The sequence below is a fragment of the Aythya fuligula genome, chromosome 6, assembly GCF_009819795.1.
Source record: "Aythya fuligula isolate bAytFul2 chromosome 6, bAytFul2.pri, whole genome shotgun sequence".
Lineage (NCBI taxonomy): Eukaryota > Metazoa > Chordata > Aves > Anseriformes > Anatidae > Aythya > Aythya fuligula.
The window spans coordinates 19491351-19519080 of NC_045564.1; the positions used below are offsets into that span (position 1 = coordinate 19491351).

Consider the following 27730-nt stretch of genomic DNA (forward strand, 5'->3'; position numbering starts at 1 on the left):
TGGTGATTGTGCAGGATGTTTTACCAGCAGTTTTAGGGTGGTAATGCAATAGCAAAGTATTACATTTAGCATAGGAAGCTTTTGTTAAGTGCTTATTTCTTTCCCTGATGCCATTTCAGATCAGGAGAGCTGCTCTGACAATAATGCTGGCTGCACTCATGAATGTATTCAAGGCCCCTTTGGAGCTCAGTGTACCTGTCCTATTGGATACCAGCTTGCAAATGACTCCAAGACCTGTGGTGATATTAATGAATGTGACCCTCCAGGCTTTTGTAGTCAGCACTGTTACAATGAAAGAGGGTCTTTTAGGTGTTACTGTGATGAAGGATACATTCTGGAAACCAATGGGAAGACCTGTAAAGTCGCAGGTGAGGAGTGTTGGTGGCAACCTAAAGAATGCCAGTAGCGCCTGGAAAATATTCAGCTTTGCCACTTCCATAATTTTTTTTTTTTTTTTTAAAAAAAAAAAAAAAAAAAAAAAGCAGATGCAAGACATACTTACTGGTGGCAGATCACTTTGAGTATTGCACCTGACACCTAAGGGACAGTTCCTAATTGGAACTATTATTTTCTTGAAATGAAATATTTAAATTAATGTTCTGGGTTTTTAACTCTGCAATGACCAAAAATAATATTCTAGAGAAATGCAGTGCCATGCACCTCTAAACCAGAGGTTGAAATTTGCTCTTTTATGAAGTTCAGTGCATCCAGAGTGTTTAAATCCCAGCCTTTTCATAAGACTTCATTACTCAGTGTTATTTTTCTCACAGAATTATTGCTGGGTAGCTTATTGGTTTAATTTAATTTCTTTTCCTTTGACAGAGTCTGGGAATCTTCTCTTGCTAGTGGCAAGTCGTAACCAAATCATTGTGGATAACATCACTTCTCAGTCACATAGTATTTATTCTCTCATTCGGGATGGAAGGAATATTGTGGCTATTGATTTTGATTCAATCACAGATCGTATCTTTTGGTCCGATACAACACAGGATAAAATTTGGAGTGCTTATAAAAATGGGACTGACCGAAAAATAGTAAGTTCCACTGAGTTATTCTTGTCTCTTCATTGTGGAGAGAAAATGAAGACACTGTGTCTCCACTTAACAGAAGGGGAAAATTCCAATGTACTAAGAAGGGAGATAACATAGACAGAGTGAAACAATTCAGTAGATGCTAAGCCAACATTTCATACAGCTTTTTGAAAAAGAAAACTGAATGCTTTCAGGAAACTTTAATACCAGGCTATAAATTGATTTTCCTATTAGTAGGTGCATACTCCTTCACTAGGCCAGCTGAAGTTAGTAGGAGTGTTTGGGTATGTGCTTTGCTTGCATTTTGAATGTGTACATTATGACTCATTTTAGAAAGTGGTAGAGATTTAGTCCCCTATTTTCAATACCTATAGAAAAGTGTGAAAAAAATATTTTGATTGATTCCAATGAATTTGTTCTCTCTCTCTCTCTCTCTCTCTCTCTCTCTCTCTCTCTCTCTTTCTCTCCTTTAAAAAAATTTCATTGTTAAACAGGTGTTTGACAGTGGTGTCACCGTGACTGAAAGCATAGCGGTAGATTGGGTAGGTCGCAATCTTTACTGGACAGACTTTGTTCTGGAAACAATTGAAGTCTCTAAAATGGATGGGAGCCACAGGACTGTGCTGATTAGTGAAAATATAACAAACCCAAGGGGACTAGTGTTAGATCCCAGAATTGAGTAAGACTTTTTTATGTTTTGTTTTGAAAAAATGCATATTTTATGATGATAACAATATTCCGATATTCCCAACCTGTACTGTAATTGTAAATGACAAGTGGAAGAGAAAACCTATGAGAATTTTTAAAATGGTGTGTTCACAGCGTTAATTTAATATCTAATATCATATGATGGTTGTTTGTAATTTGTTACTCCGTGTCACTGTAACAAGATACCTGCTCTCTTTTGGAACAGGTCTTCCTGTATTGCTCTTGCTTCCTAGTTGGAAACTTTTAACTTAAAATTCTGGAATATCTTTATCAGGCAAAGGTATACCGATGCACAGTGTAGGTGCTATGCCTACCTGACAAAGAACAGGCTACTGCATAGCCCCAGCCGTCATCACAAACCGATGTCATCACAAAAACACTTGACTGTTTTGAACAGCAAGTGGCATAGAGTAAATGGAATGTTATCATTTGAACTGGTCATGTACAAAATTTTACTGGTTTTTCAGCCCTGCAGTGCCTTGAACTCTGTTTACTGCCAGCCATGTGGGGCTTTTTAGTTATAGTCCTGTTAGCATTATCCATGTATGCCTGTAAAAGCACAAACCCATATCAAGTTTAGTATTTAGGAAACAGAGAATCAGATTACAATCCATGATGAAAATAGTGCTATTTACTGTTATTATTGACAAAGGATAGCAGCAGTAGAAGTATTTGAAAAAAATTACAACAGAAATTACGGTAATATCTTAAATAAACATAATCCTGGAATGAATGATTTCAGTATCTTTGTGTAGAACATTTCTTAGAAGTGTGGGTTTTGTTGTTGTTTGTTTGTTTGTTTTTCCCTTGTTTTAGGTCTTTTTTTTTTTTTTTGGCTAATGAAGTTTTGTAGGCAGCTAGTTTGTTTGGTTTTTTGTTTGTTTGTTTTCAGATTGGTAACCACAGGTTCCTTTTTTTCAGTGCTCATGTGATGTTTTGGACTGACTGGGGCCAAAACCCTCGAATTGAAAAAGCCAGCATGGATGGCAAAATGCGAACAGTGATTATTAACAATAAAATCTACTGGCCCAATGGACTCTCTATTGATTACCCAAATAAACTTCTCTATTTTGCTGATGCTTATCTTGACTATATTGATTTTTGTGATTACAATGGAAACAACAGACAACAAGTGGTCGCAAGCGATTTGGTAAGACATTAAGAAACAATGTTTTCCCTTGTGCTTCCTGATACTAATACTACTACCGTATTTGCACTATGGTAGGCTTAGATGTGTATTTTTCTTAAAACTATTCTGGTGAAGCAGATATTATGTATTCTAGCTCCCTGGTACAGCTGGAAAATGAAGATTTGCATACACTATCCAAAGTCCTTCAGGAGATCTTCAAGGAAACCTGGAGCTTAGTGTAGACTGTAGCGCTTTAGATCTACACGTGTGAAGTCTAACAGCAACATCTGAGATTGTTCCTACTAGCTGGTGCATTTGCTGTAGGGAAATAGAGCACAAAAAATCTGCAAGAGCTTTCTTCTTCAACTTCTGTGGATGATGAATGCTGCTGTTCTTGATAGCAACAGAGGATTTTCTGTTGCCAGGGCTTTTATGTTCTGGGCACTTCATGAAGACCATTCCTCTGGTAGGCTATCTCGCAATGAAGTGCTGCTGTCAGTTGGCAAGATGGTGTACCAGCACAACGGTTTAGATGTTCAGTTGGTATGCATAAGCTGGTATAAAATAATGACATGTATTTTTAAGAATTGAGCCTTGTGGCACATTTATCCTTGTTTAGACAGACAGTTCTTGTGCATTAGGAGCTGGTACAGTCTTTCTTGCCCCACTCTTCGTTTTCAGAAGTTTAGATAAGCCATCTTCTTCAACAGGCTGGTAAATTACAGGGGAGTTTATCAGAGATCCAAGGTCTTGACAGGTCCATAACTCTCGCATTTTCTCTTGCGCTCTTGAAAATCTGCAATTGGGTGTTTATCTGTTGGTTCCTTGTGTTCTGCCTAGTGGTTAGACTGTTAATTCCTCATGCTGTACATCTCACAGGTTCTATATAGCATTTTTATTTAAAAAAGAAGAAACATCCCCTTAATTAGTACCATGTTTCCCCCACTAGTACCTTGTTTTCAAGCAATAGATGATATTTCATATTCTTTTCCTGGAAAATATCTTTTGAAGTACAGCTGCTTCTGCTTTCTTAGCTATTTATAAATTGTGCTTAGCTCTGTTGTGCAAGCTTTACATGTTCTAGTCTCCAGAACTAAACTGGTAAACATCCTTGTCTTCTAGATATTACAGCATCCACATGCTCTAACTGTCTTTGAAGATTTTGTTTACTGGAGTGACCGGTATACAAATCGAGTAATTCGGGCAAATAAATGGCACGGAGGAAACCAAACAGTTATGATTTATAACATTCACCAGCCTTTAGGGCTTGTGGCAGTCCATCCCATAAAGCAACCTCATGGTAAGTTCAGCAAAACAACTTCGATGGTGTCAAAAATGTGCCATAAAGTAATGTCATGCATAAGCACTTCTGGAATCAGTCACGTCAACAAATGGACTGGGTTAAAACAAGAAAACAACTTATGCCATTGACTTACAATTGAAGATAATTTCAGTTTGTCCAGCCTGCTGAATATTCTGGTGTTTAGGGAGGGTGACCAAGAAGCATGTAAGCATGACAAATGCCAAAAATAGGGAAGTAGTATATGGAGTTTTCCTGCTTCTTGTTTTAAAGGGCTTTATAACAAAATCAGAGTGTTTTTGAAAGTGTTACCATTTTTAAAATTTGTCTCTGTGGCATACCAGACTTGGCTCCATGTACATGAATTCTGTCATGCTCTTAGGCAAGTTAGTGTCATCATCTTTCTTTGAATACATGTAGACTTGCATTATTTTACTTAATGAAATAATGAATAAAAATCCTTAATTACGTTCAAGATTCTTTCTCGGATCATATGTAGGTCGTCTCTTGCATCTTAAAAGGCTGTCAAAAAAATTTTTAAAAATCACCTTTTATCTCTTTCAGTTAGCATCACCTTCCAAATGAGTCGTTGTCATTTTATGGCATGACTTGAAGTTAGAGAATTATATTGGTGCAGATACTGACTGTTTCTGCATTATATATTTTGTGTTGGGAGTATTTTTGATAAATAATTGTAACAGTGGCTTATATTCTCTTTTTTTCAGGAAGATGTTCTTACAGGAGAGGGAAAAGTCTTGTATTTTAGTAAGGCGCTAGTAATTGTCAGTGCTATATTGTGTATGCACTGTTTTGGAGCAAAACCTTCCTTAGTCAGCTTCAAAGCTAAAGCTGCTTCGCACTGTCAGTGGAAATTATTCAGCCACCAGAGTACTGTTAATTTAAACATCATAGTTTTAGTTTAGGAGGTTGTATTTATAACGTGGGGTTTAAAAATATTTCTACTACTGATTGAGAAAATGATTTATTTTCTTCACTGTATTAAACTAATTAATTTCATATTTTTTCTTTTTGATTTGTTCTGTTATACTTTATATGGCCAGAGAAAGGAGGACAGCACTTGCAGAAGAGCACAACATGCTAATTTTTACAAATGAAGACATAATTATTTGATTATTGAAATTTCAGTTGTAGTACTAAGGCTGTCATCCACTCCCCTTATTTTGTAAAACAGTAGATTTAACATCAGCTAGTTTTAAGATTTGCTATATAGAAATGGGGCATTTTCTTATACTTTGAGTTTTGAGTGTATGCCATTGTTTACTGCCATCTTTTGATTTCTTTTATGTTCATGTTAGTTTTTATATTTGGAACAACTGTGTCATTTCCTGGAACCTATACGTTTTTAGAATAAGGCCTTCTGAGTTCACTAAGGGTATTTATTCTCAAAATCTATTTTAATTTTCTTACGGAGATGGTTCATCCTGAAAAATCCTCTTTAACAACGATTGTATGGAAGTGATCTAAATGGTTGAATTTTAGTGTATAGTAATAATAGCAGTCAACAAAGACCTTTTCAACTGTCCTATTTATACTTTACAAGCTTAGTCTGCAAATTTCAGTGATCCAAAAAATTACATATTGAACTGATACTTCCTTTGAATGAGGCATAGTAAGCTACGTTATCTCCTTATTTTTCTCCAAAAAGCTTCAGTAAATAATTTGAATCCCCCATCCAGAAAGGTTATTGTGATCAAAGACTGAAAATCCTGCAGGCCTTCTCATCCAGTTAACAAAAGTTTGAAAAAGAGTTTGAAAGATTTGATACGATACAAAGAAAATTAAAAGATCAATATGGTAATGTTGCTGACTTTCCAGGGAGAATTAAAATGTGTTAAAAGTGTATTGTAGTGCTTGTAATTCTTGGAAGTAACTTTATTTTTAATTTCTAATACCAGAACTGACTTAGTGTTGTTTGATGTTTTCATTATCAGTGATGCCAAATGTTCTTTCCAGTTGGTCATATTTTAACAGTTGCTAATTCTTTTTTTCTTCGTTTTTTCTTTTCAGGTATCAATTCTTGCGCATCATCCCCCTGTAGCCATCTCTGCTTACTTTCTTCATCTGGACCACTTTTTTTTTCCTGTGCTTGTCCTTCTGGATGGATGCTTTCTCCTGACAACAGGAACTGCATGAGAGGTATGGCAGAAATAATGAGACATAAAAAAAAAAAAAACCTGACAGATTGTCAGAGCCATTTCTCTGTCAGGCAAAAAGCTTACTTCAAATCTCTGAGCTGCTGCTCTTGAAATCAAAGGTTGGGGTCATTCTAGACAGACATTATTTAGGAAGCATTGAATGAAATATATTTGGCCTAAAGATGTGGAGTTCTGAAAAGAGCTCAAAGCCAGAGGTTGCTTCCTTTGGGAGAAATACATATTTAAGCTCTTAAAAAAAAAAAAAGCTTCATTTAAAAATGTCTAAGCATGTTTAAACACGTTTACCTGAAAGTAAATTTATGGTAAAAGAATAGGAATACTCCCTTAGATATAAAACAACAAATCACAGAACTCCCAGTTATATTCAATAATAAAGATTAGTTTTTGCTGCTGTAACTGTATGTTTCTTGAGTCCTGCTTAGTAGCTGTTAGAATCGATCTCAGGAATGTCTTGGAGAGTCTGAGCTTTGTCTTGGTGGTTCCCATGTTCCTAGAATATGCATTGTGATTGCATAGTGCTGAAACTTTCAATGTTAAAACATTACAGTGATAATTTCACTCCTGGTGAGGTAAAAATAACCTTTCATATAAGCGCTTTACAAAGCATCATGTTAATATTCATCATTTCTGTAAGCATCAGGGAACCTTTGGTAGGGGGGAACAAGTCAATGCTATTTTTTTGATGAGAGGAAAAGTATTGAAGCATAACTCTGACTTATATTGTATATTTTCACAGTTGAACACCCTTTCCTTATTGCTGTGAGAGATAATATAATTTATGGAATTTCTCTGAACCCTGAGGAAAAGACCAATGATGCTATGGTTCCAATAGCGGGAGTTCAAAATGGTGTTGATGTTGACTTTGATGACTCAGAACAGATGATCTATTGGGTTGAAAATCCGGTAAGTTAGTCTTTGTGTTCAAAATGCGCAGTAAAATAAGACTTATTTAAAATAATTTTTTGGAATGAAATATATTAGCATTACAGGTAATGGTTTTAAGAAGTATAATTGAAAAGGATTAAAGTTTTTTTCCCCCCTAGAGCACTAGATACTTCATCTCTTTTGTAAATTAGTTTTAATCTCTGTCAGCCAAAATATTTAATTAATGCTATTTCTGGATTACCCAGAGACATGAAGAGGAAATATCAGAGAACACTGACAGAATTGTACTCTCAGCCCGTTGCTATCATCTGCTCTTCATCATCTGTTAGCCTAGGGCTTATTTCTGCAAGCACATCCAGAACAGTTCTCCATGGGAGTAGTACCTTGGACCCAGAGGCACTAAACATTAGTATTTGAGTGCGTGCTATTAGAATGAAATTACATGCTTGCATGGCCTGGTCTCTGGTCTGAGCGCTTCTTGAAGTAACATAGTACAGAGGCATCTTCTTCTTAAATATAAGAATGGGGTTGCAAAGTCAAAGCCACTTCCAGGTAGCAAATGTGAGGCTTATAGTTCTAAAAAAAATACTTTGAACTAGTTTTTAATAGTTTGCTATAATTGTTTGACTAAGCCTCTTTAATGACTGTCCTTGCTAAACTGAGAGATATATGTTTCCTAAGGATAACTTGCCGCAAAATCTCAAAATTAGTGAGTTGAGTGTTTGTTTTTGTATCATGCCCTAACATCACGTACTGTAGGTAATACTATTAAGTCTGCAAGCTATAAATTACCTTTTCAGAAGTTACAGAAGAAAACTGCAAGGATAATCTCAATTTTGGATCTTCCTATTGCAGCTTACTAAAAACTTGTTTCTTATGTATTTATGTTTACAGAGAACACTATTTTTCTTTATGAGATTTCAGGTTTATTCAGGATGGTTACATTGAGGTATCCTTATAAAAATCTTTTGATAATAAAGTACAAATTACAGTAGTGTGACTGCACATAGCTTAAAAATATACTGATCGGGCTTATATAGCCATTTTATTTCTGTTGATCACTTTGATTTGGTTAATGAACTGTGGTGCCTCTTTACACCATATAATTATGATTTACAATAATATTTTTACCATGGTTATGCATTGAGCACATAAAAATATTTTCTCTCTACTGGATTTTCATTTTTGCTAAGAAAAGATTGTAATATAAAGTATCTGCTCACATAGTTAGAATAAACAAATTTTGTGAAACTGCTCTTGATATTTTGTCGCTTTTCTTATCTTTTTTTCCAAGGGTGAAATCCATAGAGTGAGGTCAGATGGATCTAACAGGACGGTTTTTGCTCCAGCAGCTGTTATTGGTGCTCCTATTGGCCTAGCATTGGACTGGATATCTGCAAACCTTTATTACAGTAATCCAGGGACACAGTCAATTGAGGTAATTATTTAAGAAGGACAATTGAAAACTAAGAGCATAGATATTTTGCTACTATGTATACAGTTTGAAATTAGAACTGTTTTTAGTGAAAAACTGAAGTTAGATTTTTTTTTTTGAAGCAAATAGTGTGAAGAGAACTGATTTACACACTTAGAGAAACAAGCCTGAATTTGAGCACAGTCAAAAAGATTTTGAAAGCAATATATTCTGTGAACTTTATTTATGCACAGATCTCTTTTTTCTTCAAGTTAGTAGGCTTCTGGTGTTTAACGCACAAACTCTCCTTATCACAATAGCTATTACTACTATTTTCACTTGAAGTTAAAGATCCCAATGCAGTGCCTCTGACAATACAGGAACGTTGTCATTAAACACAGTAAGATCCACTCCCAAATGCTTTGATATCATAATATGTAGCTTCCTGGAGACTAACAGTCTGATGATATGGGAAGAATAAAACTGCTGTTTATTGTAGGGAAATAGAGGATAAGCAATATGTAATACTGTAATTAATGTTACTGTGCCTGGTCATGAATTTCCTTGTCCTAAAGTCATCAAATTTAAATAAGTAAAAGGTAATACTTCTTGAAGCAGCATTTCATCAGCCCCTTCAGCCTGTAATACTATCAAGATATTACGGAAATTGAAAGATTAGCTATTTTTAGAACTAGGATACTTATTCATTAATATAGGCAGGTTCTGAGCAGCAAGTAGCTGCTTTAAGGAGTACATGCTAAAGAAAGACTGTTAGGAGTACTGAACAATGTACTTTGTAGCGTTAGACAAAATTTTCTGTGATTTCAAAGTCTGGTGGATTTAGGTTTCCTTCCTTTAATTTGACAATCTATCCTAAGTTCTATATTACATGCCCTGACAAGTTCAATGTTTGCATAGGTCCTGAAGCTGCATGGTGAAGTAATGTACAGGAAAACTCTGATCACCAATGATGGTACTTCTCGGGGAGCTGGAATGCCAATTGGTTTGTCAGTTGATCCAGCAAGAGGGTAAATTTCTAAAGCTGCAGTTGTTTTGCATGAGTATTTTCTACACATATTTCCTAATTTTTAGGGTCTTAATCTTCAATCCCAGATTTGACAGTTTTGTGTTTTTTTTTTTTTTTTTCCATGTTTGTGCGCAATTTATTCATTCTTTTTGAGGCCTAGAAAATTATTGCATGACTACATAAATTTCTGCATGAATGTCTGTTTTCCTTAGTTTACCAAATACTTACATGCTAGCATTCATTTTTTTTTTTTTTAATTAAAAAGGATCCCAGAATATTATGATTGTGAAAAGAATCACTGTAAAATGGGAACCCAGAGTAAAGACAATTATCAAGTCTTTTTTTACATTACCTTGTGATGTCTGTGTTGAGGCCTGTCAATAAGTAAAGACACGGTACATAGGAAGAATGTCACATGTAGTGTAGTACTAAATATGATTTTTCTAATCTTTCCCAACATAGGATCCCTATACACTAGTCCACAAATGGAATGAATAGAGCTATATTTATTTATTTATTTATTCCATCAAAGTATTCAAAACTGCAATATGATACTTTTTTTTTTTTTTTTTTTTTTTTTAATCACGGTGTTTCATAGGACCATATTAGTAATGAGACTGTTCTGCTGGTGACCCAGCAGGTTTTCAGATGAATTAATGACTGACTTTTTGTTCCTGCTTTGGAGTCTACCCTTTGCCCTAGATGTTTTTCAGCAACTGAGGCTGGAGCAGTGGCACTGCTATATATGACCCAGAGCCAGTTAATTGAATTCTGTTTCATACAGATTTTATGAACTTGCAGTTTTAATTACAAATTGGAACCAAACTTAATGTTGCAACTTTGCAACTGTCCGTGAAACAGGATTATTATTTGCCTGTCTTCTTGTTATATACAATGCTAATAATCTGCTGAGGTTACCTGCTGACAGTATTGTGGGTGATGCAGGAGAGTATATAGATTTCTGAAAATGGTTTAACAGGCATTGTTCTTTTAAAACAAGATCTTTTTTTTCATTGAGGTCCAATTCAAAGTGATCTCTGTTCATCATGTACCAAAGTATTTGGCTAAGGAAGGAGATGGATTTAAGCATATGTCTTAGTCAGTCTGGGGCATTGATCTCCTTTACCTAACAGGTATGATGATGTGTTACAGGAAGCTGTATTGGACGGACCAGGGAACTGACAGTGGAGTCCCAGCAAAGGTTGCTAGTGCAAACATGGATGGAACAGGCATAGAAACCCTCTTCACTGGCAACCTTGATCACGTGGAGTTCATTACCATTGACATTAAGGAACAAAAGTTGTACTGGGCAGTCACAAGCACAGGAGTGGTAGGAGATACTTTTTTAATAGTTGCTTTGTTGCTGCTTATATATCTGTGGGTTTATGATTACCAAGTGTAATTCAGTGATGTTAATTTACTCATGGAACTGGGAGTTGCAGGACCAACCAAAATCTGAATAATAGTTGTTACTGGTTACCTTTAAAAATGTAGGATGACTTGAATGGAGAATTATTATTTATTAGTGTCCTGCTGACCTTTTCCATCCTACCTATGGAAGGTACATAAAGACCTTATGCACAAAGGGATTTTAGTAGCATATGTTGTATTTTAATTTTTTTATTGTAACATTGAACTTATATTAAGCTTTAAATTGATTTCTTAGATTGAGAAAGGCAATGTGGATGGTACAAATCGTGTGACCCTGGTGGTTCATCTTTCTCATCCATGGGGAATTGCTGTGTATGACACCTTTCTGTACTATACTGATAGAGATTATGAAGTTATTGAACGAGTTGACAAGTCTACTGGAGCAAACAAAGTAGTACTGAGAGACAACGTCCCAAGATTGAAGTGCTTGCGAGTGTATTACAGAGACAGTAAGTATTTGCTAAAGAAGTATTTCAAGATTTCCAGCTTGTGAAAAAATCAAGCTTGTCTTAGAGACAGGCTACATGCTTTTTAAAAACAAATTATTTGATGTGTCAAAAGCATTTACCTCATTTTGGTAGAGAGATGTTTTACCATTTTCTTAAGGCATCTATTCACATGCATAATTTTACAAAAATATTATCAATGTAAAAATGACTAAATAACAAGTTCTGTTACTTTAGCTTCAAATGCGTGTATCTGTTGTATCTGATCGTTTGCCTCATTAATCTTAAATGACAAGAAAGCAGCAAATTAATTACTAACCTGTGTGCTTAAATGGTGATTAAGCTGGATATTTTTACAGCTGGTTGGTAATACAGTGCAAGTATATGAATTTGGTTGTATGTCTGTCAGTGATGATACAGTTCAGATTTTTCTGTGTTGCCATGTCTTTTTTCACAACAGATTCTGCTGGTTCCTCAAATGGCTGCAGTAATAACATTGGAGTTTGCCAACAACTTTGCCTACCAGTACCTGGTGGATTATTCTCCTGTGCCTGTGCTACTGGCTTTCAGCTAAATCCTGATAACAGAACCTGTTCTCCATACAGTTCATTTGTAATTGTTTCTATGCTTTCTGCAATTAAAGGATTTAGTTTAGAGACATCTGATCACTCTGAAGCCATGGTACCACTGGCAGGAAGAGGTATGTGAAAATTATAGTAAGAGGAAATCTTGTAATGCCTACTGTTTTGGCATTTCTTGCCTGCATACCCATGTTTGAAATAAGTTTGTTTACACTAAAGATAATTAATTACTACTTTTCAAAACATTTCAGGACGAAATGCACTTCACGTGGATGTTCACATGCCCTCTGGTTTCATTTACTGGTGTGACTTCAGTAGCACAGTTCCCTCTCAGAACGCAATACGTAAAATTAAACCTGATGGTTCTTACTTCAGAAATGTTGTTACAAATGGAATAGGACGAAATGGAATCCGTGGCATTGCAATTGACTGGGTAGCAGGTAAGTATAGGTGAATTTAGGAGAATGTTATTCTTTACACACTGTAAAACTTGTAAACTAATATGAATTTATCCTAAAGGAAATATTTTGAATGGAAATCATACATGATTTTAACTATGCCTATGAGCTGATTTTAAAAGAAAAGGAAGTAATGAATGCGTCTTATGTTTATATATATATAAAAATGAAAGTTTGTCTATCTTTTGGTATATGACCTAGGTATAAAATGATAAACAGAGTAAATATATGGAGCCTTTCCTTACCTGATGCTTTCATATTTATCTTAGCTTTCTTTTATTATCTTTGCATTCCTAAGTGGCTGTTATCAGTATATTACTATACCTTACTACCATAGTGAATTACGTGTATCAGAGAAGATTGTACAGAGAAATTGTCTGATGATGTTATAGATAGAAAGGACTTTTCATGTACCCTCAGACTGCTCTGTGGAAATCCTATAAATTTTACTGAAAAGTAAAGAAAGCAGAAGAAATACTTTTTCTTGAAACCTTCATTTTCCCTTTCACAGTTCCCATTTTTATTCAAACATTAAAGATTAATTCAAATATTAACTCTTGAGAAAGTGTTCATCAACTGACCACTGCCAGTAATATTTTTGTTTTATACATATACATACTGTGTATATGTTTTGCAAAAGTTTTTTTCTGGAGTTTGATAGGTTTGGAGGGGTTTTAGGATAATCTTCTACCATATACACTTAATTTAGTTACTGTATGCAGTGCTGTGCCAAAACACCGATTTCACAGTTGTGTGTTGTAAAAGGTAAAGGGATAAGAGTATGGAAGGGCAAGCCAAAAGCAGCTCTAAATTACGAATAAATATTTTAGATAGAAAAAAATAAAGAAAGAAAACTGTGGTTAATGTATTTTCGATTGCATACCAATGGTTTCCTCTAAGGAAATCATCAGGGGTTTAGAAATTAATTGATTGTTGTCATTTTGAGTATCTCTTTTCTAATTCCTCCAAGTGGAATACTTTGTGTTCTTAACTTCTAAGATGTTTATGGGTATTCATTTTATAGTTTTGTATTTTATCAGCTCATGTTTCTCAGGTGGTAATGCTGTGCATTAACTTTCTGTTTTGTCATTCTGCTTTTTTTTTCCCTCACTTTTTTAAATACAGGAAATCTTTATTTTACAAATGCATTCCTGACAGAGACTTTTATAGAAGTTTTGCGCTTAAACACAACTTATCGCCGTGTTTTGCTTAAAACTACCATAGATATGCCAAGGCACATAGTAGTAGACCCAAAAAACAGATACCTGTTCTGGGCAGATTATGGGCAAAATCCAAAGATAGAACGTGCATTTCTTGACTGCACCAACAGAACAGTTCTGGTGTCTGAGGGCATTGTCACACCTCGTGGGCTGGCGATAGATCACAGCAATGGCTACATTTACTGGGTGGATGATTCCTTAGATATGATAGCAAGAATTCAGCCTGATGGTGGTGATGTTGAAATTGTGCGCTATGGCAGTCGCTATCCAACTCCATATGGTATCACTGTCTTTGGGAATTTTATGATCTGGGTGGATCGGAACCTGAAAAAAGTCTTCCAGGCCAGCAAGGAGCCAGGCAACACTGATCCGCCAACAGTAATCCGAGACAACATTAATTGGCTAAGGGATGTTACCATCTACAACAGTCGTTTTCAGTCACGTTCACCCCTTGACATCAACAACAATCCTTGTGTGGACAACAATGGAGGCTGTTCCCATCTGTGTTTTGCCCTGCCTGATATGCAAACACCCAAATGCGGTTGTGCCTTTGGAACACTAGGCAACGATGGCAAGAGATGTTCCATTTCAACAGATGATTACTTGATTTTTGCCCTTGAGAATGCCCTCAGAAGTATCCACCTAGATCCTGAAAATCACAGTCCTCCCTTCCGCACAGTCAATGTATTAAGAACTGCAGTGGCCCTGGATTTTGACAGCATAAACAACCGAATATATTTTACACAAAGTTATCCTTCAGGGACAGGAAGAATCAGCTACATTAGTATTTACTCAGGAATGGGCACTCCAACAGTAGTTGCATCTGGTAAGTACACAGAATTGTGATGCAAAATAATTGGATATTGAGAAAAACAGACTAGCACCTAGCACTAGCTCAGCAGGTATTTTTATGCTAATGGTCAAGGTAAACTTTTTAGTTAAGATAACTGATTAAATGCTCCTTCTTACTATTCTGCTCATTTTTTTCCTCTTCTGAGAGTCTTATTTCATCTTCATCATAATGAAAAGGAAATATAAAACTGGTTATATGTTATTATGTATTTTTAGTAATTTTAAGATTGCAGCAAGTACCACAGAGATGCAGAAAGATTTAGGGAATTTATCAGTATGGAAAGATAACTATATGGGTTTAATTCATCTGTAAGACACCTGTAATGATACTGAATTATTATGATTATGTACAATCCTAAGTATGTACATTGTCATAAACAAAAAGTATTGCAGTATCTCAGGAAACTGTACTGAACTTGTTTGTGTGTCTGCATGTGTCTAAGACCTGGGGACTCCAGATGGCATTGCCTTTGATTGGATCAATAATAGAGTTTACTACAGTGACTACCTCAATCAAACTATCAGCTCAATGGCTACAGATGGCTCTAACCGCACTGTGATTGCCCGGGTTCCACGACCAAGAGCTGTTGTATTAGATCCCTGCAGAGGGTATGTGCTGCACTTTGTATACTTTTATCATGATTGCAGATGAAGCTGTACTTTGGACTTCAATGAACACTGCCAGATGCTTCCTGTTCTAAGCCATAGGTTCCAGAAGCTTATAATTGTCTTGGATCTAACTCTTAAGTTTTTGAGCTGGTATCAGCCTCAGAGGTCTGAGTTTTCTTCAGAGACTTTTAGAACATTTATGAATGTGTAGTATATGAGGCTCCTCCTCTAACTGAGGTTGGGAGCCAGGCATTGGGGGTTAAAGGAGAATGATTTTCAAATTAAGTGTTTATCAAGAGACTACCTGTCCTCCCTTTGCTATCTAAGGCAGAGAAACAAAAAATATCTGTTGAAACAAAGATTTCTTCAAGATTATCAAAACCTGATAATCAAGGTGGCACTGCCAAGAGATGGAGTTGTATATGATCTTTACTTTCTTTTGTTGCTGTGTTTCCTGAGTGCCTCATTTTTTTTTATTTTTTATTTTTTTTTTTTAATATCAAAACATCTCTAACAGGCTTGGGGGGCAGTATTAAACTGTATTTGAAATGAAGAAATATAAGCAGGAGAATATGTGATTTTAAGGAGACATCAGAGCTGGGAAAACTTAATTCAGTGGGTAGAGTTCAGTCCAGTGGAGCCCAATTATCTCCACTAGAAGATTCCTTTGTAAATATGAGATAAAATAGGGAAAGAAGTTCTTTCCCTCTGGTTTTGCACTCCACAGTTCAGTGGAAGTCATCAGGGTGGAGATATCCTGGAGCAGTTAGAAGCTTTGTGAACTTTCCTTGCTGAAAATAAAACTTTTTAATCGTGTTACTGACAGGTATATGTACTGGACTGACTGGAGTTCCAATGCGAAGATAGAACGAGCTACACTTGGAGGAAACTTCAGAACGCCCATTGTAAGCACAGATCTGGTATGGCCAAATGGGCTTACCCTGGACTATGAAGAACAGCAGCTATACTGGGCTGATGCAAATCTGTATGTATTGATAACACAGTTGTTGTTTTGCTTTAGATGATTTTTCAAATAGGTCTATTATTTATTTTTTATGTTTTTTACTGTTTTTCAGCATTTCAGTGGAATTTGATAATTTGTATTATAGAATATTAAGAATTACTTAATAGCAAGACAATGTCAATTCTTATTTTTGATGCGGAACTACTGTACCATAGGGGGTTTTGTGATATCACAAGGAAGAATTAGTCCAATGCTTTATAGCATTTGTACCAATTGGAAGTTTGTTCAACTTACTTTTGACCCATGGTTTTTATAGCAATCTTCTCTTACACATACAGTCCAGTGTACATTTTTGCATTCATTTCTCATGGTTAATGGCTGTCACTGGCGGAATTTGGCTTCAAGTTTTTGCTTTTGCCAAACAGACAGAATCTTACCCTCCAGTGTATGCCACCAGGATTTCCATCATTGGCATGAAAGCTTTTAAAAACAGTTTAGTTCATAGCCATTCAAATTCACCTATATTCTCAGAGAAATCACTGCAGCAATCAGACTTTTCTCCTCAGGTTCTTTCAGAACAGCAGCTCCTTTGCAGGCTTCTCCTCTGCTGCTGTGACAGAAAGATGTCTGTAATGTAATTTTTATGGTCTGTGCCTCTGTGGGATCTTCTGGAAGGTAGGCATCCTTACATGGATTAATCTGTGTGCAGGGAATCTGTAACTCTGTCCTAGGGATCCCGTTACAGATGCAGAATGTCAGATGAAACATCCTCTTTTCTCGTCTAGACTTCAGTTAATGAAGGTAGGGCAGCAGATACATAAACAGTGTGAAGTCTTCTACATTCTGACTTCTCATGTGTAGGGAAGAAGAATACTCTTTTTCTTAAACAGGTGCTTTATCCCCCCTCTTTAGAGGGACAGATGCTAGCATAGGGTAAGACATGAGAAACAGACACTCAAAGAAGCACAGTGCTCCTTAGCTTTCAATGCTAAAAAGTTGAAAGACATATTTTAAGATGTCATTATTTCTTTATTATTTTAGGCAGAAGATTGAGAGGTGCACCCTCACTGGTACAAACCGTGAGGTAATTGTTAGCACTGCTCTGCATCCATTTGCAATGACGTTGTTTGATCAGCACATATATTGGACAGACTGGAACACACGAAGCATTTACCGAGCTAATAAATACGATGGTTCAGATCAGATTGTAATGATCATGAATCTTCCACAAAGACCAATGGATATTCATGTCTGGGCAAAAAGCAAGCAGCAGCAGTGTACCAACCCTTGCAACCAGTTCAATGGCGGTTGCAGTCATATTTGTGCACCAGGTAAGCTATTACGCTTAATGTCTGTAAGCTGTTAGTATTGTCTGTATTAGAACTCATAGTATAATAGGTTTCATTTGCATGGGGACAGATGAAATATTCCTTAGTGTTCCCTGCAGTGTCTGGGGGCTTGGAATTAGATGATCTTTAAAGGTCTCTTCCAACCTAAACCATTCTATATGTGTAATAATTATTTTACGTATATAATGCAATCAAAATGATTGCCTTTCATGCTCATGGTACTTTGCAAATACCCTTGAGGGCTTTCCCTGAGAATCTTTGCAAATAAAAACCACGTTTCTCTAATTTAAACCAAAACCATTTTTTTTTTCCTGAGATTTTAACTTATTTCCTCTGGAGTGGGATGTTAAGTCAGCTCAGCAGCATATAGTTATGTTAGAAATATATATTGATGCACTATATACTGAGTAGATACTTCCTATCACACATTTAAAGATTCTTTACAGAATCACAGAATTTCTAGGTTGGAAGAGACCATCATGATCATCGAGTCCAACCTCTGACCTAACACTAACAGTCCTCCACTAAACCACATCACTAAGCTAACGGTCACTATTTCTTTATTACATGTTATTATGAAATCTTTCTCTAATGGTTACTTTTCAAATAAAAGGTCTCTACTGCCTCATCTTAAAATTTGGGCAGTTGCTGAGAAGATAGCACAAACTGATTTCTGTACACAGTGGGGCAGGTACACTTTTGAGTCATTGTCCCCAGAAGCACCGTCTGACTATATCTTCAGCTGCATATTGGGGTGAGACCAGAGTGACATATGTACCCCACCTCATAACTCCTTGTGCTCATGTAAGGAGAGAGTCAAAGTGCTTCAACAGGTCACCAGTCTAGATGGCCATGAAATCAGAATTGCAACAACCCCAAGGAACATAACTGCTACAGAGCTGATTCGTGTGTTCTGGATTTCTGTAAGATATGATCCTTTACTCTGGAAAAACTCATTTAGTGCCTGCTTTCACTTTTAGGATCTTAAATGCCATTAAAAAAATCTGTTTTGAATGAAAACATCTCTAACTTCTCATTGATTTTGAGAAGAGCAGTTAGTTTGTTGCAAGGAGTTTTGAAAATTCTCTTTTGATTTTGAGGGATAGAGTCTCAGCTGGTATAGCTCAGACATTTGAAAGCATCAGAGACCATCTTACAGTCACTCAAAAACTATTTGAACACAAGCAGCTTTTAAAGTACTCCAAGTTCTGTTCTAGGGAGCTCTAAAATAACTCTTCTGGGTTTCAATGGATTTGCCTTCAGTTAACTGAAATAAAAATCTGGCTAAGTAACCACACTTATTTCTAAGCAGGTAGATTTTATAGGAGTTATGAGGTTTTCATTGCATTGCATTTTCGAGTATTACATCTGTGAACAGTTTAACAGAACCCAATCTAAAGCATCAATGTTTTTGTTTTTTTTTTTTAAACTGCCTAACATAAATTTAGGTCCAGATGGTGCGGAATGTCAATGCCCATCTGAAGGTCGCTGGTATTTAGCCAATAATAACAAGCACTGCATTGTGGATAGCGGTACCAGGTGTGATGCTGGTTTCTTCACATGCCTGAATGGGCAGTGCATCTCAGAGCGATGGAAATGTGACAATGACAACGACTGTGGTGATGGCAGTGATGAGTTGGAGAGTGTGTGTGGTAAGCATTTAAAATAACTAAATAACTGCATGAGAAAGTCTGTGTGCAGACTCTGTCCTGACTGTACAGTATTCTCCATCACTTGTGTGGCTTTATGATCACAGATCATGTAGCTGTAGTTTGGAAATGATCCCCTGCTTGCTCATACTTGTTGTCTTACATCATGAGGTCTGAATGGAAACTAATTTGCTCTACAATCCAGAAATGTTATAGTATTAACTTTATATGATGTGTACCCCATCTATACTTTGTTTAATTCAAATATGTATTTTACTTTTCATGCAGTACGTTTTGCAGCTGTGTTTGCACTGGCAGGTAAAAACATTGTGATTTGATTTTCTACTTTGAGAACTTAGATTATTCTTTATCCATGTATTTTCTTCTTATTTATTTTTATTTTTTTTTAATATTTTACTATTTTGTACAGCTTTCCATACTTGTCAGCCAACGGCTTTTACCTGTGGTAATGGGCGATGTGTACCCTATCATTACCGCTGTGATCACTACAATGACTGTGGAGACAATAGTGATGAAGTTGGCTGCTTATTCCGAACTTGTGACTCCCACACAGAATTCACTTGCAATAATGGAAGGTGTATATCTCTTCAGTATGTCTGCAACGGAGTAAACAACTGTTACGATAATGGCACATCAGATGAGAGAAATTGCCGTAAGTTCATCCTAATTACCGAGTACATATTTGAGTCTGTTTTTTTAGATCAAAGAAGAGGCAGATCTCCCTGTGTATGAAGAATTATGACAAAGGCAGCAAAAAGGATAAAAGTTTTTTATTTACATTACAGATTCTGACAATTACAGATTGTCATTTTGAAACAAACTGAATCCTTAATCTGCCTTGATCCAATAAATACTAATAGAGTGCTTAATGTTAGGTATTATGAGTAATCCCATTGACTTCAAAAAGATTTATTTCAACTGAATTGGATGCAGGGCCTACATTTTTGCAGAGTTCACAGTGGATTTTTCTTGTACACTTTGTATCATGACATGTTAATTGTATTAGGTGTAATCATCAGTAATGAATATTTTGACTGTTATAGAGGCATCGTTTATATTTATGCTTTTGAAAATTATAATCCTTATACTTTTCAAAAAGTTAAGTCATATTTGTTTTCCATAAAATAGAAATTATGATTAGTTCAGTATTGACTACTAATACAGTTAATCAGGATACTTTTTTTTTTTTTCACTAAGGTTATATTCCTTAATGGAAAAAATTATCTGGAGTTAGAGAAACAGTTTGATAAAAATGTGTTTAGGGAAGATTTTCTGTTTTTACATTTTTGCTCACAAACTGATTTTTTGCACTATATTATTTGTGACTTATTTTTTATTCTCAGTGAAATCTGAATATTTGAAAATCTTGGTCTATTAGTTATTTGTAGTTGGTATGATGATTCACACAGTAACAGCTGGTTGCAAAATCAGGCATTACAGTGTGAATAGCTGTCAATTTACATTCCCTCAGTCCTGAGTATTAGCAGGTATTTCTTTGATAATGTTTTTGACAGTACTTGTCCCAATGAAAGCAATGGCCTAATTGTTTCCATATGGCATCAACAGCATGAGTATACTTTAGCATTTGAACAGAAATTAGAGGAAAATGGTTTGCATTATTTGGATGTTTCTTTTTTCATTTTCCAAGGAAATTTGGGATTAGCCACTATTGAAGAGAAATATAGCAATGAAAATATGTAATGTACTACAAAGAATGTACTCTGGATTGATCAGAGTCACAAAGATGGGGATTTAAACAGTATTATGTGTCTTTCAATGGTATATTCGTGAAAAAAAAAAAAAGAAGCTTTAAAGAACTTTGCTTTTTCCCCCCTCCTTACAGCGGAGCGCACTTGCCAGTCTGGTTTTACAAAATGCCAAAGCACAAACATTTGCATTCCTCGAACGTATTTATGTGATGGTGATAATGATTGTGGAGATATGAGTGATGAGAGCCCTACTCATTGTGGTAAGTTAATAGAGTCAGTTACTTTCTTGTACTTCAGTAATTCATTCCACTCCTCCTTAACTTTGCTGTAACTCTAACTGTTCTCAAAACCTACTCTTTTCTAGTACTGAAGAGTTCTAAGGTGTATGCATTTTATTACTCACTCTTGTTCATCTAAATAGTGCCTATATCTAATAAAATCTTATTCGTTTTTTTTGATGCCATTTTAATGCAGCATTTGAGAGATCATTTCTTTGCTCTGCACACTTTTTTTTTTTTAACAAGGTAATCGTCACTGAGATATTCTACTGAATTGGCTTTTTCCTGAATTTTATTAGTAGTATATTTTCATTCTAATCAAATGAAATTATATACAGTTCCAAGTGTAATTTCTTCTAGCTCTTTCATGCAGTTGCGTGTACCTTAACTTAGGATTTATTTTTTTGTTTTGTTTTGTTTTTTAAGGTTCCAGCTATTGAACAGAAGTGTGTAGTTTTTAATCAGCTTTAATTACAAAACAGCATGTCTTTTCTAGATGTTTGTATTAGGTAGTAGGTAGTGCTTTTCTCATTTAATAATGGATATTTTCAGACAACAATTTATTTTTAATATTGCCTAAGTGGATTATTTTTGCTTTTGTTAGTTTTCCTAAAGTTGCATGCCTTGAATTACCTATCCCACAATTTTTCTAAAATATGAGTTCAGTTTTTCTGCTCAGAACTTGGCCACTTTTATGTCTTCTGTGTGTCAAAAAATATGTGGCTAAATATATAGACATAGTGAGTCTTGTGCTGCTCATGAAAGGTATGCTTTCTCCCTTCTATTGTTTTTGTCCCATCACTACTGAATTATTTAAACTGAGAAGTGGTGAAGGGGAAGAAAGAGCAGGAGATGGGAGAATGGGAGATGAAAGAAGCCCTAAGACGTTAATGAGCAATGTGTTAATTGCCTTTGATTTTCATCTCTAAGGTATGTATAAGACCAAGTTAAAAGGGCAGACTAGGTCCTTTTTGGTGTCTTGGAACCATCAGAGGGTACGGAAAAGCATCAGCAACTACTGAAGAAATTAGCAAACCTTACTGCATGGGATCTTGTACCACCTGGTTTGGGCACTGGAGAAATTAGTACTTTGGACTGTGTTCATTTTCTTGTGCACAAATCTGAAGTATAAGTTCAGAACATATTTATGATTGCTGCATGCAATCCTATTTACAGAGCAAATTATGTCTACTTATTAGCTGATACATATACCTAAGGAGAGAATTAAGTCCATTTTTTTGCTTACAGACATCAAGCTAGTTTGTACAAAGAGCTCTTTGCAGTTAGGCTATGAAAAGACATCTTTCCTAGCATAATTTTTTCTCTTTCTTTTCTGTGGTCTGTAATGTTTTTTGCCTAACATGGATTCAAAAGCAACTTAAAACAAGTTGGAAAGGTAACAGAAAGAAAGAAGTCATACATAGGTTTTTTCTTCCAGTCTCGCTGACTTGCACAAATAGTGAGTTCCGTTGTACATCAGGGCGCTGCATTCCTGCTCATTGGTACTGTGATCAAGCAATAGACTGTGCTGATGGCTCTGATGAACCTGCCTCTTGTGGTAAGTTTACACACAAGATATATACTGAATGGGTTATGGAAAATATATCTGTAGTGTCTCTTGCAGGCAGCAGCTTGAATCCAGTCTAGGTAGAAAATAAGTATCTTCTGAGGTTTGTTCATGGACTCTGTGTCACTGAGTAATCTTAGTCAGTAATTTTGCTTAAAGCTTTGTGTGGAATATGAAGGCTTTTAATTGCCACAATTGATTACTGTTAACGTATAACCAGTCTCTTTATAAGACTGATGGTGATGAATCAAGTGAGGAGTGTCAGCAAATATTTTGGTATTGTTTTGAATGTAAGACTGGTTGTCATGCTGTATGGGAAGTATGTGTGCAGTATTGCATTTGGGGAAAAAGGGAATGTGGGATATAGAGGAACATTTTTGACGAGTATGCAGAAGAGTATTATAGACTTGCAATAGGCAAATCCAGTATACACCATAGAAACTGATGGTAATAAGCAAGGGGAGAAGAAAGATGATGGAAAAAAAAGTGCAGTAATTTCTAGGGTAGAAGAAGAGGGGCTAACTGAAGTCTCTGAGAACGAATATTACATTGCAGTGGTTATCTTCACTGTAAAAGCTGGCATAACGCAAGACTAAACAGATTCTTCTATGATTCAAGCAGGGCTCATAGCTCACTTTGCACTTTTTTGGGGTTGCACCTTTAGCTTAAGAAAACATCTTGCATCTTATGCCAACTTTAGATCCTCATTTTGTAGATAATAGAATAAAACAGGGTCATCTGCTGACTGCTGTATTCATGTTGAATTTAATGCTGTCTTTATATTTTGGTCTTCTGGTCTCAGGTTTCTTAAGCAGGGTACTTTTGAAGTATAACGAGATTAGCATGCTGATAATCCATATGGTATGGTGTTTGTAGAGATTGCCAATATAATTGACCAGAAGGAGACTCTGGTCTCCTAACAGGATCCGTAGCTCTTATCTGAGCACATTTCTTCTACCTAAGCTTCTACTTTACATTTCACTGACATAAAATTCACCCTACAACAGCTTCCTCAGCAGATTATCATAGCAGTACAGGTTAGTTTAACAAGCAGAGTGATTATGTTCATTTTTAAGCGTCTCAAGCGCGGACTTGTTCAAGTGACCGATTCAGATGTGATGATGGCAGATGTATCCCAGCAACGTGGATCTGTGATGGTGACAATGACTGTGGGGATATGAGTGATGAGGATCAAAGACATAATTGTGGTAGGTGTCTAATACAAACAGATACTACACTTTCTTTGGCAGGCATTTTATTTATTTTTATTTTTAAAAGAAATTCTATCTGTAAAGGTGCACATTAAGTGAGAGGTATACCCTTCCTGTACCTTCATTTTCATTATAGTGAATTAAAATTGAGGACATTACTGGCTATTAAAAAAAAAAAAGGAAAAATGTTCTAATTTTGTGAGTACTTCACTTTGTTTTTCTTTGATTTTTTGAGTTTCAAAAGTGATATAATTAACCTGGGATGTTTGTATGATTTGGGCAGCAACAGCAACTTCAGCGGAGGTACTCCCTGATCATCACATGCTACATCTTGTGCATATTAATATCTACATAATTTTGGCATTTTATTTTTTGAAAATAAGTGATATAAAACAACAACAACCAAAAAAACCAACAACAACAAACATGGCAATCAAAAGAATGAACAAAGAGAAGAAGGTCTAGCAAGCCTACTCTTGCTCCTAGATTCCTTTAACAACAGCTCTATACACTTGTAGTTCTTGTCCTATTTAACATCAGTGGAGTTCCCTCTGCTCCCAGGAGCACTGAATACCTTGAAGGAATTAGGGGTTAGAGAGCCTAGGTTTAATATCTTTTCAGCTACCAGAAAATCTGGCCAGGTGTGTGCAAAGCTTTTTAGTGAGTATCTATTAAGTTCCAGAGTTCTGCATGTGCCAGCATGGGCTAAGGAATCCTGAAGTGCTTTGACTCCAAGTCAGCCTCTCTGAAGAGCAATGCCCAGCTGAGTAATAGTTGGAATCAATCTGAGTTTCATGTATGAGAGAGCTCACTGATACCTATTTCTGAACATGGAGCAGCGAATGTCCCTTTTGTAGACTGTGTCGATATCCAGATTCTATGTGTGTGTTTGTGTGTGAGTGTTTTACATATAGAGTATAACTTGCTGACTCATTAAATATGCTTTCTATCAGCAAACCGCAGTTGCACAGCAGCTGAGTTCACATGTGCCAACAATCAGCCCCCACTCAGGAGGTGCATTCCTCGGGCATGGATCTGTGATGGTGATGCTGACTGCAGTGATGCTCTGGATGAACATCAGAACTGCACACGAAGATCTTGCACAGCAAATGAGTTTACTTGTGATAATGGCTTGTGCATCCGAAATGCATACAGGTTTGTAGCTACTTGCGCTGCTGCAGAAAATCCTCAAAATTTGCTTGAAGTAACTTCTTTTTGCACTATTTAGTTGTAAAGTAGATTTGCATATTATAGTGAAACTCTTTGTCTGCTGTACATTCATGCATTTGTCTTAACTTGAAAATGCTCTGGAATGTTTGATGTCAATACTCCCAGTTCTCACCATTTACATTTAGTCATTTTTTTCTGTGCCTAATAACCCTAATGGATGCAGGGAATATGAGCAGTATTCACAGAATCAGACTATATATTCTGTTCCTCATTTCTGAAAGTCTTTTGTATTGGAGTCAATAATATATGACCTTTGGAAATCAGGAGAGTGAGTCTAGATATCTGCCCTGGAGATGGTGACTGCTGCCTCATGTTTGAAAAAATATTCATTCTTCTTCAGATGCGACAGGCGGAATGACTGTGGTGACACCAGTGATGAAAGGGGTTGCATCTATGAACCATGTCAGCAGCACCAGTTTACTTGCCAGAATGGGCGCTGCATTGCCAAGGCTTACATCTGTGATGGGGATAATGACTGTGGTGATGAATCTGATGAGCTGGAACACCTCTGCAGCACACCAGAAGCAACGTGCTCTCCCAATCATTTTAAATGTGACAATGGAAACTGCATTGAAATGGCTAAAGTCTGCAATAGGTTCGATGATTGCTTAGATAACAGTGATGAAAAAGGATGTGGTACGTGTAGATTTACTTGGACTGTCTTATTTCATTTAAAATGTATCAGTGGCTTAAAAAAAAAAAAAGGTTAATTACAATTATCTATATATTCTGTGGTGGTATCTCAGAAGAATTACAAGAAATGTATACATATAATCTTTTTTTTTTTTTTCATTAAATCATGTTAATTATTTACTGTTTTATCAATTATCATGAGAGTTAGCCCAGATTCATATTCAGCATTTTCTGGGGAAAGCAGGGAGAAGGAGGAATATAGAGGGTAATTGGGAAGTCACTGCACTACTTTCTCTGTAAATCAGTTGCTTGAGTAGAACTTCCTTTCTTTCCTTAGGTATAAATGAATGCAATGACCCTTCAATCAGTGGATGTGATCATGACTGCACTGACACCCAGACAAGTTTCTACTGTTCTTGTCATCCTGGATACAAACTTATGTCTGATAAACGGACTTGTGATGATATTGATGAGTGCAATGAAACTCCATCAGTATGTAGCCAGATTTGTGAGAACACAGCTGGCTCCTACATCTGTAAGTGTGCCCCAGGCTATATCCGGGAGCCTGACGGAAAAAGCTGCCGGCAAAATAGTAATATCTCCCCATACCTTATTTTTAGCAACCGTTACTATCTGAGAAATCTCACAGCAGATGGCCAGTCTTACTCTCTCATTTTGCAAGGACTGAGAAATGTGGTGGCACTGGACTTTGACAGGGTGGAAAAAAGGTTGTACTGGATTGATGTGGGCAGGAAGGTCATTGAACGAATGTTCCTAAATGGAACAAGTAAGGAGGCAGTGATAAGTGATGATGTGCCGAACGGGGAAGGTATCGCTGTTGACTGGGTCGGCAGGTAAGAAAATACATTTTTTATCCTTCTGAGCTACTGAGGAGATGATGTGTGAGGGAGTTTACCTTAAGGTTCTTCTACTTCATAGAATATCCCTGAAGAGCACTGAATTAGCTTTTGGATGGTGCATGCAGTATTATACAACTTCTCTGGAAATGTTTATCAGCTTCTAATACATTGCATAACATTTTTGTTTAATTGCTCTTGTATCTACTTTACTGAGGTTATATCAGAGCTATTCACTCATCAATAATAAAATAGTACATCTGACTTGGGAAAAACTTGTCAGGAAACTGTCAACGAACAGCCTAGCCAGGCAGGAAGCTGGGACATGACGTGTGACTATGGGGTAGGGATTCTGAGCTTAGGCTCTTCCTTTCCTAGCCATTGCTGGGATTGGGATTCAGGCATGAACAATAGGCTGTGACAGGGAGCTAGATCTGAATGAAGAAGTAGTAGTGAACATTAATGAACTTAAGCTCTTGTACCGACATGAAGAGCATGTTTCTTTTGCTCTTGAAAAATGTGTGTTTTCTGGACACTCCAGCCACATGATTCTGAAGGGCAGAATCAGGGTGAGGTAATTGGAAAGTAATTTGCATTGTGATTCCTTTTTATTGTCTGCCATGTGTCATAAGGTAGTTTGATTTATTTCCACAGAAACTGTCATTATGTGGTCCCTTCTCTGACAATGTTCTTGGCTGCATTCTATCACTTTTTGCTTTATTTTTCAACTGCACTGCTATCAGTATGAAAAGTTCAAATAGCATGAACTGGAGAGGAATGCTGACTCTCCAGAATAATGAGCGTGGTTCAGAAAGTCACATTTGGAACTTACGACAGAGTGTTTTTGTGAATATGTCAATGTGATCGTTTTTATTTCATACCAGTATGTCTGTAAAGCTAATGATAATTAATGTTGCCAGCACTCCCAAGTGCTTTGTGATTGATGGAGAGGTGAGGAAGGAAAAGACTAATTTTAGCCAAAGTGGTTGTATTG

At 36.3% G+C, this 27730-nt stretch overlaps 1 protein-coding gene across 1 annotated transcript in view; it reads left to right on the forward strand.

Annotated features, from left to right (window-relative positions):
- LRP2 (LDL receptor related protein 2) overlaps nt 1–27730 on the forward strand; it is a 116525-nt gene that overhangs the window by 54380 nt on the left and 34415 nt on the right. The window contains exons 27-51 of the mRNA XM_032190022.1: nt 120–368; nt 823–1034; nt 1526–1710; nt 2661–2889; nt 3991–4168; nt 6197–6325; nt 7082–7248; nt 8525–8668; nt 9563–9672; nt 10824–11001; nt 11338–11551; nt 12009–12248; nt 12381–12569; nt 13713–14633; nt 15103–15268; nt 16095–16253; nt 17274–17563; nt 19030–19233; nt 19661–19903; nt 21095–21220; nt 22677–22796; nt 23882–24013; nt 24970–25171; nt 25587–25882; nt 26217–26733. Coding sequence (XP_032045913.1) covers nt 120–368; nt 823–1034; nt 1526–1710; nt 2661–2889; nt 3991–4168; nt 6197–6325; nt 7082–7248; nt 8525–8668; nt 9563–9672; nt 10824–11001; nt 11338–11551; nt 12009–12248; nt 12381–12569; nt 13713–14633; nt 15103–15268; nt 16095–16253; nt 17274–17563; nt 19030–19233; nt 19661–19903; nt 21095–21220; nt 22677–22796; nt 23882–24013; nt 24970–25171; nt 25587–25882; nt 26217–26733 — 5800 coding nt within the window. The remainder of the gene's footprint in view (nt 1–119; nt 369–822; nt 1035–1525; nt 1711–2660; nt 2890–3990; nt 4169–6196; nt 6326–7081; nt 7249–8524; nt 8669–9562; nt 9673–10823; nt 11002–11337; nt 11552–12008; nt 12249–12380; nt 12570–13712; nt 14634–15102; nt 15269–16094; nt 16254–17273; nt 17564–19029; nt 19234–19660; nt 19904–21094; nt 21221–22676; nt 22797–23881; nt 24014–24969; nt 25172–25586; nt 25883–26216; nt 26734–27730) is intronic.